This window comes from Pagrus pagrus (genome assembly GCF_965226575.1).
Source record: "Pagrus pagrus genome assembly, chromosome: 3".
In the NCBI taxonomy this organism is placed as follows: domain Eukaryota; kingdom Metazoa; phylum Chordata; class Actinopteri; order Spariformes; family Sparidae; genus Pagrus; species Pagrus pagrus.
Window position 1 is genome coordinate 10,812,290 of NC_140187.1, and position 17,092 is coordinate 10,829,381.

Sequence of the window (17,092 nt, forward strand, 5' to 3'; positions counted from 1 at the left end):
GGCAACGAGGAAATACACAAGTGCTTCTAGCAATGACCGTCCGCTGACAAAACTAAGATCTGTATTGTTTCTTGTCTTTATCCAGAGTCTAGCCTCAAACCTCCAAGTCTCACAGCAGTGATACACACACACACACACACACACATAAAAAAGTCCCAGTATAACTTCCAGTTGTCACGCATTGACCCAGGACAGACAGGGGCTCCTATCACCTTTCAGCCATCTTGAGCCAGATGGAGACGCTACCTCATCTTCCCTCCAATCTCCTCATAACTCAATTCCCAGCGGCTGCAACCGCCTCCCACTCAGGTGCCATCCGCCCCCGCAGCACCGCCACTGACCATGCGATACAAATGACCCATTAGGGCTTCACAGTGAGTAGAGAAAGCCTGCAGAGGATTCTCATTTTATTTCAGATTTAGAGCTGGAAATTAATTGGCATACACGTCGTAGCAACCTCATTATTTAGGAAAATTTCAACTGGAAACTCTGACTTTGATTAATCAGGCAGCCAGGCACGCCAATTACAATTATGTAATTTTCTAGTGGTATTAGTTATGACAGCAGCGATAACACTCAAAGCCACTGATGTAGCTACTGACATGGGAAGGACAGGATAATTGTACCTCAAGACTCAACAGCGGTTGTCGGGCCGCTGTGGCGTACTGCTTCAGAGATTTACTGAGCCCTGACAACAAAAGAGGGGATAAGAACCGGGTTTGCAAATGGCTTTGTTGGCTCCTTTCCCTCCCTCTCGACTGTTCCTCCTCCCATTTGACTAATTTTCCTCTCGGATACTCCGACACACACCTATAATTACAGCACAAAGTGTACTTGTTCTCTCTCCCTCCCGACCCTCTCTAATCGTTTTTCTTTGTCGGAACAAGGCAGAGGAATGCGGGACGACAAACACATGAACTCCTCAGTCACTCGCAGGTAGTAAAGCTGCATTTTAATGACCACTTTTTTGAGGAGTCATCCTTTTAAGAGGTTGCATCAATGCCCGCGTTCACTGTGCTGGATTTCTAGGCAAGCAGTTTGGGCCTAACTCTGAGAGAGCTCATGCCAGCAGTTAACAACCCCTCCTTTTAATATTCTTGCTCAGCTGAGGAGGGCAGATTGTTAGGAAAATGCTGTAGTAAGAATTAATACTGGATAGATGTTGCGTGAGGGGATTTTTTTTACAATGACTGCCACTGTGCTTTACGCCAGGTAAGAAAACAGCACCCAAATGTCAAACCTCTTACTAGGCTACCAGGGAAGGGTTTCTGGTCAGCAGTGTGCCAGCTTATAATATTGGATATGTCCTCACCACGGCTAATTTCCAGCTTACTGGAAAATAATTCACAGTTTCATGATTATTGCATAAGACTGAGGTGAATATAAAATAGTATAAGCGTTTCTCTCAACACACTCCACTCATTGTCTTCTGTCATGGCTCAGATATAAACTCACCTCCAAGTCGTTGAAGAAAAGCCTTGAGTCGGCCAGGTTAAAGATCATCTCTTCCATCCACAAACCGAGAGACACGGCCTTTGAGGAGTCCTGATGCACACAAAGAGAGACACACATGAACTCTGGATTAATACGTTGCTTTGAAACCGCACTGCACACTTCTACTACAGGGTTAAAAGTCACTGTTTACACTTCTGCATCTATTATTTCGACCTTATCTTGAATGAGGTTTTTTTTAATTCTCTTTGGCTTCTCGAACCAAAACTACAACCAATTAATGCCCCAACGTATTCCCCATCAATCAAATGTGTCAGCGAAGGATGTACTATGTCTTTAGGCATGTGCAGTTTACATACAGCATAATGAGGCAACAAAATTCCCCCTCAAGCACAGTTAGTACTCTTATCTCACGATCAACCAGACATCGCGTGGGTTTCGACACATTTAAATGAAAGAAAACTGGTCTGTAAAGCGTGTGGTTTGACCTAGTTAAAAAAAAAAATGATACCAGGACAACAGCTCTCCATAACTTCAGGGGATGCATCCCTCTCTAACAAATAATAAAATCACGAGCTCAGGCTGAGATTGATGGCCTAAGAGGTTTGGTATTCAGAGAGTAATCAGTTAAATCGGATTATTGAACATTACTCTTCTCAGTCTTCTCGTCTTGTCAGCGCAGCCGCCTGTTTGTCTCTCCGAACAACTTTTTTTCTTCCCTTCCTCAGCAAATTCATCAGCGAGATTGACATCAACAGGTTTTTTCAGGGAGAGGCAAGAGTGAATATTTATCTGTCAATCAAACTGCCGATTCTTATCTTCGACTATTCCTTTTCTGACCTGTTTTGGCTCTCGGCCCGCCAGTTCCCCAAAACTTTTGCCTGATTTATTACAGTAAATTATGCACAGCCTCATTTAATTTAATCATTTAAAATCACAGATGACTCAGTTATTAAACTTCATGAAAAAACAATAAGGAACAGTGTTTTTTAGAAAGCTTGAGCCCCTGAACTAAAGTTGGGACGTTGTGTAAAATGTAAATAAAAACTGAACTCGATGACTTGCAAATCCTTCATGATCTTCATTCAATTGAATACACAACAAAGACAAAGATATTAATGTTCAAACTGCTGAACGTTATTGTTTTGTGTAAATGCACACTCATAGATTTGATGCCTGCGGCACACAAAGCGAGAAGAACCACAGCGTCCCAACTTTTTTGAATACTGATATTATACAATATTTGGTTTATTTGCTTTACCATGCAAACATACTTTATATATATAAGATAAAGTCACTAAGGTACCAACAAGACTAAAAGTCAACCATGCAAGCGTACTAGACTGTGTGAGGCTGTACACAGTACTATTTTGAGCTAAATGCTAACATCAGCATGCTAACATGCTCACTATGACGATGCTAAAATGTTTAGCCGGTATAATATTTACCAGGTTAAAGTTGCTATTTGTAAACGTGGGCCACCTGTTGAATTCATACTCCAGAAAAATAGGGGCGGCGTGTCACCAGAGTAGCTACTAACTGCATCCATCTTTAGTCATAAGTCAGTTAGCCATGCAGCTAGCGCTCCTTCTACCTGAGTCTGACCAGGGGCTAGGTAGTGAGCATGCTAACTCCATAAGAAATCTCTGCAACACAATATATATATGTATTCTTCTTATTCTTTCTGGATGTTTTAAACCAAAATTCTTACATATTGCACCTTCAACCATCTTAGTTTAGCTTGTTAGCATTTGTGAACTAGCATTAAACACAAGATGCAGCAGAGGCTGATGGAAATATAATGAGTTTTGCAGGTATTTGGACACAGCAACGGACAAATTACAATTTTGACCACATGGAAAGTGAAGGGCTTTCCAAAAATGATTACAGTTCCTCCATGAACGTGTGCGCCAAATTTCATGGCCCTCCATCCAATAGTTGTTGCACCACTTCACTTCAGACTAAAAGTGTCAACTCAAGGGTGCGGAAAAAAAGTCAGGCAAGGTTCATCCTCTGGGGGACCATGAATGCCTGTACAAATTTCCATGTCAATCCATCCAATATTTGTTGAGCTATTTCAGTCTGGATCAAAGTGCTGGACCCGGAGAGCAGCATTTCCATCCAACACTGCTAGTACAGCACAAATTGTAGGTAGACTTGGTGTTCACTGTGATAGATGACACAGTTGTAGCAAGTTTTAAGAATCTCCTGTTTGATTTTCATTCAGATTATCATATAAATTAATGAAAACCAATGACCGAACAACAACAAGTCAATGCAATGTGTCGCATGCGATGTCTTATAAACAACAAGGCGCCGCAGATTTCACCCGAATTAATCATCTCAGTTAGAGCAGTAAAAAAGAGGACAGGTATCTTTGATCTACTGCACTCTTTGTTTGTGTTCGTTGTTCACTCTCTTTCATTAACATCACCCAGCCTTTCTTCTCCCCTTCCCTTTCTTTTACACGGGAAAACACCAGACAAACATGCCGGTGTTGCATTACGTAAATTTCAGTTTTTTTCTTCTTAATAAGCAAATAAGGGATCATCAGACGCAGAACACAGATATACAAAATGTGTGGGCAGACAGGCTGACAAGCAGCGGGGGGGTGTTGTCGTTGACGACTACAAAAGCAGGTGTGTGTGTGTATGTGTGCTGCATTGTTTTGATGGCGCGATGGCCCGTCTTTGGCAGCGAGACAAGAGAAACAGCGGGGTGTCAGCCAAAGGTGAACGATAGATTTATGCACCTGAAATGGAAGGCCTGAAGACCTGTCTCCTGGAGCAAAAATGGCAGAAACGGGCTTGATGACACATGCGAGGTAAATGATGACAATTACAATGCACCCCCCCTCCGACAAAAGGGTGCAAAGAGAAAAAGGTAAGTGAGGACAAAGGGCGGAAAGAGTTCAGCGGGAGGATGGCGAGGAGAAAATGATGAGGGGGAGGATTGAGAAACACTGGCGTGAAGAGGAAGAGATGAATGGAAAAGATGAAGAGGGTGGTGTTAAAGGCTTAAGAGAGGATTGTGCTTGTCTAAATAATTGAAATAATTATCTCTAATCACAGTCCTCTGAGAACGAGGGCTGCTCTACAGACTGGCACAAATAAAAGCCTCTGTCTGATAATCCCGGAGAAGGAGAAAGACAAAAAAAGGAGTTAGGAAAAGACAAAAAAACCCCCCAGAAGCATTACGTTCCCACCTTCACCTTAAGTTCGATATGAAAGACAGAGCTAGGAGGAAAAAATTCTCACACAAGAGGACAAAAAGTGGTGCTGTATGATAGATGAGATAATGGAAGAGCTGTTAGAGGGGAGGGAATCAGCTCCTCATGTGGATGTCCATTCACCTCTGGCTCACCAAGCTGGTGAAAACAACTGTCTCTCAACACACCCATTAGTCTTTCCTGCAGGCCGGGTCCAGACTTGCCTTTACGTATAGGTCCAAACATTTGTTTATGATAAGAGTTAAATCCGCTGACTCTAATGGGACGAGCCTGGGTTGTTAAAAGCAGACATGCAGCGGGACACAGAGCGGTGAAGTGATTCATGCCAGAAAAAAGCAGCACTATGGTTGTCAGAGGAGGATGAGTTAGCTGCGTTGCGAGGTCCTAAGCTGTCTTGACGCTTTGCACTGTTAATCTGTTTTTCCGCTGTCACTCATTTAATTCCTCCGCTGCATGTCTGAGTTTTGATGTCAGAGTCTGTCCAACTGAGCTTCCCTGGATCCAGCAGCGGGACGTTTGGGTGGTGGGAGGAATCAGGAATTCTTGGCACATGAGTCACATTTCAACACATCCACTCTCTCCACGCTCTATCTCTCGTTGTCTCTTCCTCCTTGTTTCTTTTCGTCCCCCCCCCCTTCTCCTCCCCGTGGCAGAAAAGAAAGAAAAAGAAACAACTGCATGCATGGCCTGCCGAGGGCTGAACCGATCAGAAACGCTGCTCTCAAACTCCCATCAGCCTTGTGTCAACCCGCAGGGGGACCGTGAGAATTCAAAACACAGATTCCCGGCCAAAACTAAGAAACGCACCGCTGTCCGCCCCTTGTCAGCTGCCTGTCTGTTATGTAAAGGTCCCACTGGTTGTCAATCACGCCGCAGCATGCCGGGGTAGCTAAACAACCCCGGTGCATTAAGAAAAGAAACAAGAGGGCAGAAAGGCAAAACAGTCAGCGTGTGAAAATGCTCAGGGATGAGACCCAAAGGTTGTGGATTCGGCTTTGGCTGCCAATCCTTTGACTGTGTCTTTGACTGACAAAGACGAATTTGGGTAAAGAAAGATGACACTGGTTTTATGCTGTGAGGGTTTGGAGCCAAACCGTGCCTACATATCCTGTAATCATCTCTTGTCAAAGTGTGGTGATCTACAGCACATATGTCTTACTGTAAATGACAGAGGGAGGGGTCATATCACCGTACCTTGCCAAATCGTGAGGAGAAGGTTCCCGTGAGGAGCGAATGGAAAATGATGATGGTTTCATCCAGGTCCCAGATAAACACCCGCTGCAGTGAAATAACAGATATGTAATGTTAACCTCATGAATGTGTGCGTGTGTGTGAGGCAGAGGGAGAAAGATAAATACTGTCGAGAAATACTGATAATGTTCAATAACACTGTGTGTGTGCGTGTGTTCACCTCTATATCAGAGTCCAGAGGTGGAGCGGGGTCACTGACTCTTTTCCTCCCCCTCAGCTTCCCATCTGACCCCCTTCGTGCTGGGACCCCCTCTTCTTTACCTGGTGTGGGGGGGCTGGGCGGCGGGTGGTACTCTCCTAGAACAAACACCCGTCAAACAAAGCTATTAACCAGTCTCTATTAAACAAGCTTCATTTAAAATTTCCACATGTGAAATTTACATTTTTACATATGAATGACATGCTTGCTTTGTCTTTATCTCACATGAAGGTCTCAAAACACGTGAAAGATGCTATTTTCACACGTGAATTCCACATTTTTACAAGCAATGGCCTATTTTCCTCATGTGAACTGGCTCTATAGCTCAGTGGTTAGAGCACTGGTCTTGTAAACCAGGGGTCGTGAGTTCAATCCTCACTAGGGCCTGAGTTAACCTTAAGTTTGTCCTTCTACCAAGCTACATATTCTGTCCTGCTAATGGAAATGTTTATGTGGTCTCTGAATATGACTGAAGGGAAAAGAAAAAAGCTGGAATGCCAAATAAAGTAGGTGAAATAAATACTTCAATACATTTCTGATTAACTATTGCCGATTATCTTGTCCATTTAAAAACAAATAACAAACAAACAAAAAATGTAACGGCGTAAACATTATGAATCCAAACAAAAAGCACAGGTGGTTCATCGCTTCTTACCTGTGTGTGACTCTGGGCTGTGATTGGGCAGCATGACGGGATGTTCTGGATGCTGATAGGCTAATGGAGCTGTGATGGCAGCAGGGCTGATGTTGCTGCCGGTTAGGTAGGGGCTGTTGTAGTGATGTGAGTTATAATATGGAGAGTATTGACTCGGACTGTAGCTTGAGTACGCTGAAAACTCCTGTCAGGGAATAAACTTTAATTAGTCAGTGGCATTAAAAATGAAGAGCGTCATTCCAACACTATGATTAATATGAGACAGCTATGAAAGCAGCTCAATTTTTATGTTATTCATTAAATTTGCTATGATTTATGTCATATTTTTTCCTTTTATTGTGGAAACTCTTCAGATGTCTCGGAGGTAAAGCTTGTGACTCACTTGTTGTGTAGGGTTGAACGGGGTCGAACTGGAGATTGCATGGGTGCCTTGAAAAATTCCAGATGAAATACCGCCACCTGAGAAGGGATGTGAAGACAAAGGTCAAACTTTTCAGCAATAAATCATGGAGAACATAGAGAGCAATTAAAACCTGTAAACTGGTAGATTGAGATTTGACTGCGTTAACACCTTCTATCGATGAATATAATTTCACAACATCCGATCTGAGCCGTGTTGGAGGAAGTAATGAGCCGTAAACTGTGGCTCCTTCTTCCATGTGACAGCTCAGTGCTGCAGGGGCTGGGGGTGAGATTTATGTTTGACATAACTATACAGGTGGGAAAGTCTGCCGCTCTTCTCCTAGTGATGTTACTCTTCTCAAGAATCTTCTCAGTCTAATCAAGCCAAGGCAGGAATGTCTTACTCTGAAGCAATTTCCTGCCACCTCAACCTGCATCTTTCTGTCAAGTCTGTTGTTTGTTTGTCTGATTGATCATTTCTCTTGTAATCTAATTACCTTTTGCCTACGGCACTGTAAAGCTTTTTAAATCTTCATTCCATCCCTTTTGTTTGTGCATCATATGTGGCTTCTCATAAAGGACATTTAACTTATCGATGGGTTCATTTAAGTATAGTATCAAACAGTCTTACATCATAGTGCCAATGGAGATCTCCTTAATGATTTTTCAATCGTCAGTGACTGGAACAGTGTTTACTTGTGTGGTGAAGTTTAAACAAGACTGCTAATCGAGCGCTAAGAGCCTGTGCTCTCATGCCCGCCACTGATGGTGACATGCTGATGGCATGCAGGTATGTTTTCCATGTTTAGTGTGTTTAGCTCAGAGCTACAATAACATTTGATGATTAGCCTGAAACACAAAGTACAGCTGAGGCTTACAGAACACTATGAGGTACTACTTTGGCTCTAATTCAAATATTGATGGCACTTGGTAAAAAAGGAAAGAGATAAAGTTATAACAGTTCCTCTTATGGTGAACATAAATGTCTGTACCAAATTTCATGGCAATCCATCCAACTGTCACATATATAAGACCCAGTGTGGCACTAGACGTAACGTTGGGAGATCCCCAAAGTCAGCAGGATCAGTCCTCTGGGAACTATGAATGTCTGTGAGAAATTTAAAATCCATCAAGCAGATCTTGAGATATTTCACTAGATAAGTGAAAACTTATAAAGTTTATAAAGATAAAGTCAGGAATCATAAAATTCATTAGGATCCATCCTCTCGGGACTATGAATGCCTGGAGAAAAATGAATGGCAGTCAAATTAATAGTTAATGAAATGGTTCAGTGTAGACCAAAGTGGAGGACCAACTGACTAAAACTGATGCTAGCTGGCGTTGCTAAAAATGCTGAAAGGACCAGTGTGTAGGATTGTAGGAGTGTAGTGAAGTAGCATCTCCCCTCACCCTCCCCTTCCAGTCCTGCTAAAAATGCGATTGGCACTTTCTAGAGCCGGTGTGGTTTGTCTGTTCTGGGCTACTGTAGACACGGTGGACTCAGTGAAATGGAAATCGCTCCCTCTGTCTATATAAAAGGCTCGTTCCAAGGTAACAAATTTGTGTGTTGCCGCGAGCTGCAACCTGACACAAAGTAAACTCTGGACATCTAGACATGTAGAAGATAATACTTGTATGCACTGCAATGAAAGCACCGTGATATTAACCAGATCAAATAACATTCACAAAGAATTGCTTCCAACTATTTACTGAATGGGTGTTTTTTGTTATTGAAGGGAGGAAGGTACAATTAACATCATGCAATTGAAGAACTAACCTCAGGTCCGTCATTAGAAAGACTAAATCAACTTTAAACCATCTGTTTGTTTTGACTGTTTGCTGTACAACAGGTTGCCCTCCGGCATTATTAAAAAGGTACTCTCCTCTGCCCTGACATGGCCCGAAGCATCCTGAGCTGTTTTTAAACATGTACTTCCTCATGGCTGCCTTCCATCATTTCACCAGTCCATACCGCTCCCTCTTCCTCCCTATTTCTTCTCCTCCACTCCACAGTGCATGACAAACAGGAGAATAATGACTCAGTGGAAGAACCACGCTGAAACCTCCCCGCACAACACAACAATCTTCAAAGCGGCTAAAGGAAAAATACAGGAGGTCTCTCGAGTAAACACGAAAAGGCTCCCAAAGTCCCCATTTGGTTTGAGTTGTATGCACAGTGTACAGTACGTGTTTCAGTGGCTTTTTGTGGTATGTGTCCGTTTGTGCGTGCTTGTGTATTGTGTACAGTATAATGGATGACATGGAAACATTCCGAAATCCTACAAACATTTGGTTGTTGTGGCCGTTTATTACCGTTTGAAGTTTGCAGTTAATGATTTATGCATAAAAATATTCAAACAAAATTATGCTGTTTGGGAACAGTGTCTCTCAAACTCAAACTACACTCTGTTAAAAAAAAAACTTTTTTGTCGCGCTCCAACAGAGCCCAGTCACTGAAAGCTTTGCAGTTTGTTAGAGGTTTCATCAAAAGTGTGTTTACATGAATATTTACATTCCTGTGTAATGTCTGACATCTGAATATTCTCTTAAAGAGGAAGTGATATGGAAAACAAGACATTCACATCGAAACACCAAAGACAGTGAGAGGATAGAGACAGGGGGTACCATTCCCCCCTCATGTACTCCAACATCTTCTCACGTGACTGAAGTTTCTATACATGTGATAACAGCTCAGTCATCTCCATGACAACCAAGCAAACTTCAGTGGACGTTGAGTTGATGCTGTCAAACTGCGACTCCAAGGTCCAAAAAAGAAATGTCCGGCTTAAGTGATGCACTAACTCACAAACTTCTTTGCATAACCTTTTTAAGTCTGGCTCTGAATCAGCTGACTGTGTGGTGAAGAAAAGGAGGTCAGTATTTATCCCAAACCAACAATTCTGGTAAAACATGTTGATAAAATCAGACAGAAACTGCGGTGTACAACTGTAGATTAAAGTCGGACCACAAAGCCATTCTGTAAACTGTGATGAAATTCATAATGTTCAGTTCGGTTAATAATTGCACTGTTTATTAGGGCTTAAAATTAATCATAAAAAAATAAATAACGTCTGTACGCACACTCCCATTAACATTTATAACCTCCACGTGACGTCAAGGCTTTTATTTTTCTATTTTTAACCTCTGATTCTGCCCAGCAACTAGTGTTTGGGTGCTCCCGCTTTAAACCCCTTGAACTGTTCATCAGTTCATCAGTTACGATGGATTAAATTAAATTTGAATATGCAATAACTTAGGAAAATCCAGAGGTCTAACCGGTTTGAAACAGGCCGTCGAATAACATATCCTTCACGAATAATAAGAATAAGAGAGTGAATAAGAGGGAGCTGTTTGATCTTCAGATAAAGTTTTATGACTTTTTATTTCAATAAGTGTTTTTTGTAATGTGTAGATATGCAGATCTTTTAAAGACACGTTTATGTCGAGAAACACTACAAAATATACTCGTGGTAATGGTTTTGCCCTCCTACTGTATGAACATAAAAAATAAAATAGGTACTCATATGGTTCCAATCTATGTGTTTATCTGTAATGAATGATCAAACGTCAGCTGTACTGTTCATCTTTGTTTCCTCTTCCAAATAAGCTCCGCTGACCTGAAGGTTTGTTGAAAACCTCACATACGTATGACTGCTACTTTTACCCCGTCTGATTTCTTGTTCGGCTTTGACCCACCATACTCGCTCCATTCCTGGATAAATGAGGGATTATTATCAACTTTCAGAGCGCCAACTCCTGATTTGACATCCAAATAAGGCGGTTTAGATCGTTGGCTTTTATAAAAACCTGTCTGACTCTCTGAACGCTCCGTTTCTTGGCCTGTGTTGCCGCTGTGTACCCTGATCTCAGCGACTGACTCGGTGGGTACAATGCTGTTATTACTGGTCAAAACTACAAAAATAAGATCAGAGATACAGTAAAAACCTGGAATTAACCTTTACCGAACTCTAAATAATCTCAAATGTGTACACTTTTTGTGAATGTCATCGGTGGGTATTCTTGGAACAAAATCATCCCAACGTGCCACTAAAAAGGAAAATACTAAAGATAGAGATGTGAATGTATTGTCCCATTATAATAAAGAGAGCTCATATTCCAATTAGCAGAGATCTGAGCATTTTAAAAAGCTGACATATTCAGTATTTAGTAACGTGGGGAAAACCAAACTCATCTGTTTACTGTTAACCCTGTTTGTTTCTCCTTTGTCTCATCCATACAGTGGAATCAGGGTCATCCCACCAGTCTGCAACTTTAAACCTACTCACCCCTCCGTATAATGCACCTTAACCTCTCCCCTCTCACACACAAGGTCAATTTCACGCTGCTTTCAAAGCCATAAAGTCGCACAGAGCGAGTCATGCTTTGGGCGCCGGACGACTGAGGAATGTGTACAGCGCAGATACACACAATCACAAAAACACTCACACACTCACACGGCCATGCGTGGGCAGAGAGCTGCACACACTCCCGAGCATACCACGTCTTCATTTTGAGTTTTTGTTTTTCCGGCAAAGACCCTCTTCCCATCTCTTCTCCCCTTCGTTATTCTTGTTTTTTTTTTCTCTTTCCTCCCATCCTCTCTATTTCTCTTCCCCTCTTCCTATGTGTTTTCTTACTCTCTCCTTTTCTCTACCAGACACAAACGCTTGCATGCTGTGTTGTTGGTCTGAGCGGAGAAAGGGGGCCTGACCCCGAGAAAAGAGGAGGGGTGGGGAGACTTTTGACGCCAGGAGTCCAGACCGCAGCTAATGGAGAACAGGTGTGGCAGAGAGAAGGAGAGGAAAAAGAGAGAAAGAGGAGAGGAGAGGAGAGGAGAGGAGAGGAGAGGAGAGGAGAGGAGAGGAGAGGAGAGGAAAATAAAAGATGCATGCTCCTTCCAGTACGGTTAAAATCTCAGTTTTGTATCCATACATTCAGTAAAGTGTTTCAGACTGACCGTGTGTGTGAGAGTAGCCGTAGAGACTCTGACCGGGAGGAGTGCTGCTGAAGTTCGAGTAGCCGAGGAGTCCCGTCTGTCCTGGAGAGTGACTCAGGCCGTCTTCTGTTTTAATGTCTAGGTGTGAAGACAGGTAACAGGGAACGAATGAGCTCGAGCTGACAGAACAACGTTACGTTTGTAGTCGCAAGTACATTAGAATATCTTTATTGTCAATGTGCAAGTAGATATGACAAAATTAAGTACACAGCTTCCATGCTCGATGCTAAAACAATAAATGGTAGGGGTGGGAATCAAAGTGAAACTCCAGATACGATATTGTAACAAAGTTATTGCCTATGATAACGATGACAGTGATTCTGCGAGACATTACGATACTTTACAATGTCTGATGAACTGATGAAGAAAATAATGGGTTTTAAATCAGGGTTATTCTGCATGCATGTATGGAAGTTTTAGTATACACTCTCTATTGTGAGGCGTTGTCTTTTTTCCAAAGTGTGCACTTTTCCCTCAACAACCCTGACCACGAGCTTAGGACTCAAAGTAAGTATGTAGAACACTTTAAAATCCATCTCTGTAACACAACCAGCTTGTTTCTTGTGTACACTACATTTCCCCCTCTTGTCCCCCTCGTGTCTCCTTTTGTGTTCTGTAATGTCATTGTGGTGTAATGTGACTGAGTTCATTTTCAGTTCAACGCTGATGATGTCCAATGTGCTGTACTCTTATTGTGTAGTAACCTGAGCTACACTAAGTCACAGAGTGTGGTGACAGATGATTTAGAAAAGTTTGGCTGTACTTACTGTAGGATGGCATGCTGTAGCCCTGCGTATGGTGAGTGTAAGGTGTGTATGGCCCTGCAGCCTGGAGGGCAGGGCTGTACTGAGTCTGTCCATACGCAGCCATGACACTTCTCCAGGTCAGCTGAGCTTGGAGAGGGAAGAAACGACGAAGAAACTTTTGTCTGCAACGACAGAACATCGGTGGCGGCACAGTTAGAAATGAGAGTGAGGACGAACATACTCTGCTACACAATAAATGCTACAAACAGAAAAAAACAGAACTGGTTTGTTGCGCCTCTAGCGCAAAGCAACAACTAATTATAATCTCAGTTAAGCAACAAAATGTGACTTGCTGGAAAGATAAAGTTGATTCTTGTGTCTCATTCCCAGGTGAGCAAACACTAAGGTTGGCATCCAACCTGAGCTGTCAACCCAAAGTGCTGGGATGAGGCTCAATGATTAATACTTTTCTCCAGGAAGGTAAAGGAAAAGAAAAACCTAATAAACCCTTACAGCTCTTGGTCCGATGAACTTAACATCAGACAGTTTAAGGCTAAATCACAATGAATTTAAAGGATCTGGCGTTTCCCTCCTGATTTCAATCAACAGACATTAACAGTGCCAAATGTTTGCTTCAACTCTTTTAAGTATGAATACAAAGACATAACTTTCCAAAGCATGACAAAAAAAGTGACGCAATTCCACTTTTACTGTAATTTCAGTGACGAATGTTGGGAAAAACTCACCTGCAGCAGGTAGGACGGAATCGAAACAGATAATCAAAAAGCCCTGTGAATGAAAAAAGAAGGAATTTAATAAAACAAATAAACAAAATGTTTTAAATAAGATGAAACTTTATTTTATCGGACATTATCCCCTAATCACGGTTGTGAAATTCCAGAGAACGTTCACAATGCAGAGGCAGACTCTTTAACTCTTAACAAAAATGTGGTAACACCCATCATCTCATCGCCTTACTCTCCAAAAAATAAATAAAGGTGTGAAATCCTGACAAACAGTTTGGTTATCATGCAAAGGTTTATGTTAAGCGTCTTTATTCTGTCTGTCGACTTCACGGTCAGAACGGCCTCCTTTCATCTATAGCACTTCACTCTCGTCTTTGTAGTTTCCCCTCTCTCACCTGGCTCTGTAGAGAGAGCTTTATCCTCTTTATCCCTTCACACTGCTGTTAGTCAGGTTCCTCTCGAGCCGTCAACTGTCCTGTGGAAACAATAGCAAACAGACACCATCAGGACACAGGTATGCAGGTAACTGACACATGGTGACGTGCCCCGGGCCCTACGAGGAGGGGGGGTTTGGTTTTTTCTCCGTGCACACAGTTTTTGAGGTGAAGGACAGATGGAAAGAGAAAGAACAAGATTAATGTGGTATTGATGTGCAGAGTGTGGTCACTGATGACTGACAACCAAATGATGAGCAAAAGGAACCTGACAGGTGACACAGTTTCGAGGGAAAATGTTACGCAATGCTGCACAATGACTCCCTGGTGCTGTGCATATTGTGGGCAGTTACTCAGCAAAAATAACCAGGAAAGAGACAAGGCACTGGTCCAAATTCAAACTAACAGCGACATGTGGGTAATTCTCATTCCCGGCAGAACTTCTCATGTATTTTTGATGATCCGATGATACAATAGAGCTTTGTTTGGCAAGAAGACAAAGGCAGGTTGACACAGGAGAGATTTTGCAATTGATTTCTGCTGAGGTTTATAAATGGTATTTCATTTGAATCTACAGAAAATTAAATGTATCATAACATCTATAAGTTTGCACAAAGTGAAATGGAAGTTTTTGTCTAATGTATGCTGCCAACTCCATTAAGAAGTAGTGATGGAAGGATTAAAAGAGGCTGGAAAGATGAGAGGGAAGGGGAGGTCCCGGCTCAGAGAGCTGGAGGTCAAAAGGCCAGTGCCACATGAATTAGTCTGAGCAGGAAGCTGAATGAGGTCAGTCCGCCCGCCAGCAGATCCTAAACTCACACAAGTCGAAAGCAAGATGCACTGTGGATGACTTTAGGTCAAAACCAAGTGATACAAACACTTCTGTGTACTTTTGCACTCAGCAAACACTGAGACGTTGTATGACCGTTGTTTGAACGTCAAATCAAGACGTCAAAATACTTCCAAAATGGAAATTGTGCAAACATCCATGTGTTGACTGGTTGTCAGCTGGACGTCTTTCCTGGATGTCATAGCAACGTTGAAATATGAAATTTCCCACCGAAAGGCTTATTCAGCTATGCTGCTGAAGTTTATATATACAGTGTGCAGGTTTATACACCCTAAAAACCCTAAATAATAAGTATAAAATTACTTAAAAACGTTTAAAATGAAGTACAACTCAGAAAGGAACATGGCCTTCAGGACTCAAACCACAGTCTCGTGGATGAAAATGGAAGCCATCTTTGTACGGCGTCACAGTTTGGACGTCTGACTGGTGCATTTACTTGTTTTAAGTAAAATGATCAATATTCCCTGCTTTAAAAGAGCGGGTCTGACTGGGCCATTATGGATGTGGAAACAATGTCACCATCTGCCGTCTGCCTCATAACCACATTTAAGTACAGGCCTCAGACTCGGACACAACATCACCAATGTTTGCTGCAGTAGGCAACAATGTCTTAAACAACAGTGAAAATACATTCAATTTTGTGGCAAAAGCTTGAGAAAGACCCTCTCCTCTATCAACTTGATAATTCCCAGAGCACTAAAATGATTAAAGTTGGTTTTCTGAGTTTGGTGTAAAAGAACTCAACCCCACCTGACACCTTTGGGATGAAATAAAATGGCGACTATGAGCCAGGCGTGATTGCCAAACACTAGTAGTGCCCTTGTGGCTGAACGGGATCATCCCTAAAGCCAGGATCCAAATAATCACATGGAAAGCCGTCCCAGAAGAGTGAGAGTCTGGTAGAGCAACACATTAGTACCCATGGGTTTGAATGAGCTGTTCAACCATCACACGTGACCTCACGCTTTTGGTCGTGTGGTCTTAAAAAACATAAAACAGTAAGAAAACGACAAAAGGTTAAAATACTCATGCTCTTGTTTATTTGTGTTGTATATCAATGCACAACAAGCTGAACTCATATCATTTTCATCTTTCTCTTTCTCTCTCCCTCTGCCTCTTTCCGTCTCTCTCTTCCCCTCTGGGCCATTCCAATCTGGCAAAGCTGCAGCTAACTGCCCCGACCCCTGACCCCGCTGACAACACAACGACAGAGACAGATGACAGTCATGAATTATAGGGGCAGCAGGGTTTTACAGCGGCAGCGAGATGAAGGCGAGGGGGGGGAAAGTAAAAGCTGGGACCGTGTTGATCAACAGAAGCTTCGCCGGCGTCACAAAACCTGAGACGACCTACAGAATATGTTGTGCTGTTCTCATGTCATTAAGAGCAACATTTTTGACAGAATAGAAGAGAAAACTAATGTTATGTTATGTCAGCTCCAGCTGATGGAGCCTCCCTCCCGGCTTTTAAAACACCCGAGACAGCTCACTGTGTTTTTTGAGTAAATAAAGATGTTTCTACCATGAAACAGCCACAACGAATCCACCTGCACGTCTGTTATTGACCGTAAAATAAACATTAATAACAGCCTGTAAATGTGACACTAAGGAGATGATTTAAAGTCTGTCTTATCACTAATATCAATAGCAAGAGGATCCAAGTATAGATGGATTTTTAGATATTTCTGATTGAATTTGTTCCAAGTGAAGAATTAAGCAAATTAACCAACAAACTGTCTTTTTTTTTAACTTCAACTCACTTTGAATCTGTACTTTTAATCCAAACCATGTGTTCATGTTTTTCATTGGCTTTTCTATGATCTTCCACTTCAGAAATGACCCACAAGACCTTGTAACCATCAGAGACCCCGATGCGACCTTCATCACAGGCAGACTGTGAAGCTCGAGAGAGTATCACTGATCCCACAGCACAGAGGATAAACAAGGAAAGTGCTGTTGAGCTTTGCATTTCCTAGTAGGGATCAAAATGTGAAGGCAACGGCTGGTCAGAGTCCTCTTGACTTCAGCTGCATCCCTGCAACCGTCCTGTTCGCACACACACACACGCATGTACACACAAAAACCGTGTGTGATAGCGAAGGCACTTCCTGGTTCAGGGCGAGGCCTGGGAGG

General features: G+C 42.4%; 1 protein-coding gene across 1 annotated transcript in view; it reads right to left on the reverse strand.

Moving 5' to 3' along the window:
* eya2 (EYA transcriptional coactivator and phosphatase 2) overlaps positions 1 to 17,092 on the reverse strand; it is a 30,021-nt gene that overhangs the window by 5,467 nt on the left and 7,462 nt on the right. The window contains exons 2-10 of the mRNA XM_084348074.1: positions 14,072 to 14,151; positions 13,677 to 13,719; positions 12,952 to 13,112; positions 12,146 to 12,262; positions 7,169 to 7,245; positions 6,787 to 6,970; positions 6,093 to 6,229; positions 5,876 to 5,959; positions 1,456 to 1,545 (exon numbers count right to left, since the gene is read on the reverse strand). Of these exons, the coding sequence (XP_084204200.1) occupies positions 1,456 to 1,545; positions 5,876 to 5,959; positions 6,093 to 6,229; positions 6,787 to 6,970; positions 7,169 to 7,245; positions 12,146 to 12,262; positions 12,952 to 13,054 (792 nt within the window). The 5' untranslated portion in view covers positions 13,055 to 13,112; positions 13,677 to 13,719; positions 14,072 to 14,151. The remainder of the gene's footprint in view (positions 1 to 1,455; positions 1,546 to 5,875; positions 5,960 to 6,092; positions 6,230 to 6,786; positions 6,971 to 7,168; positions 7,246 to 12,145; positions 12,263 to 12,951; positions 13,113 to 13,676; positions 13,720 to 14,071; positions 14,152 to 17,092) is intronic.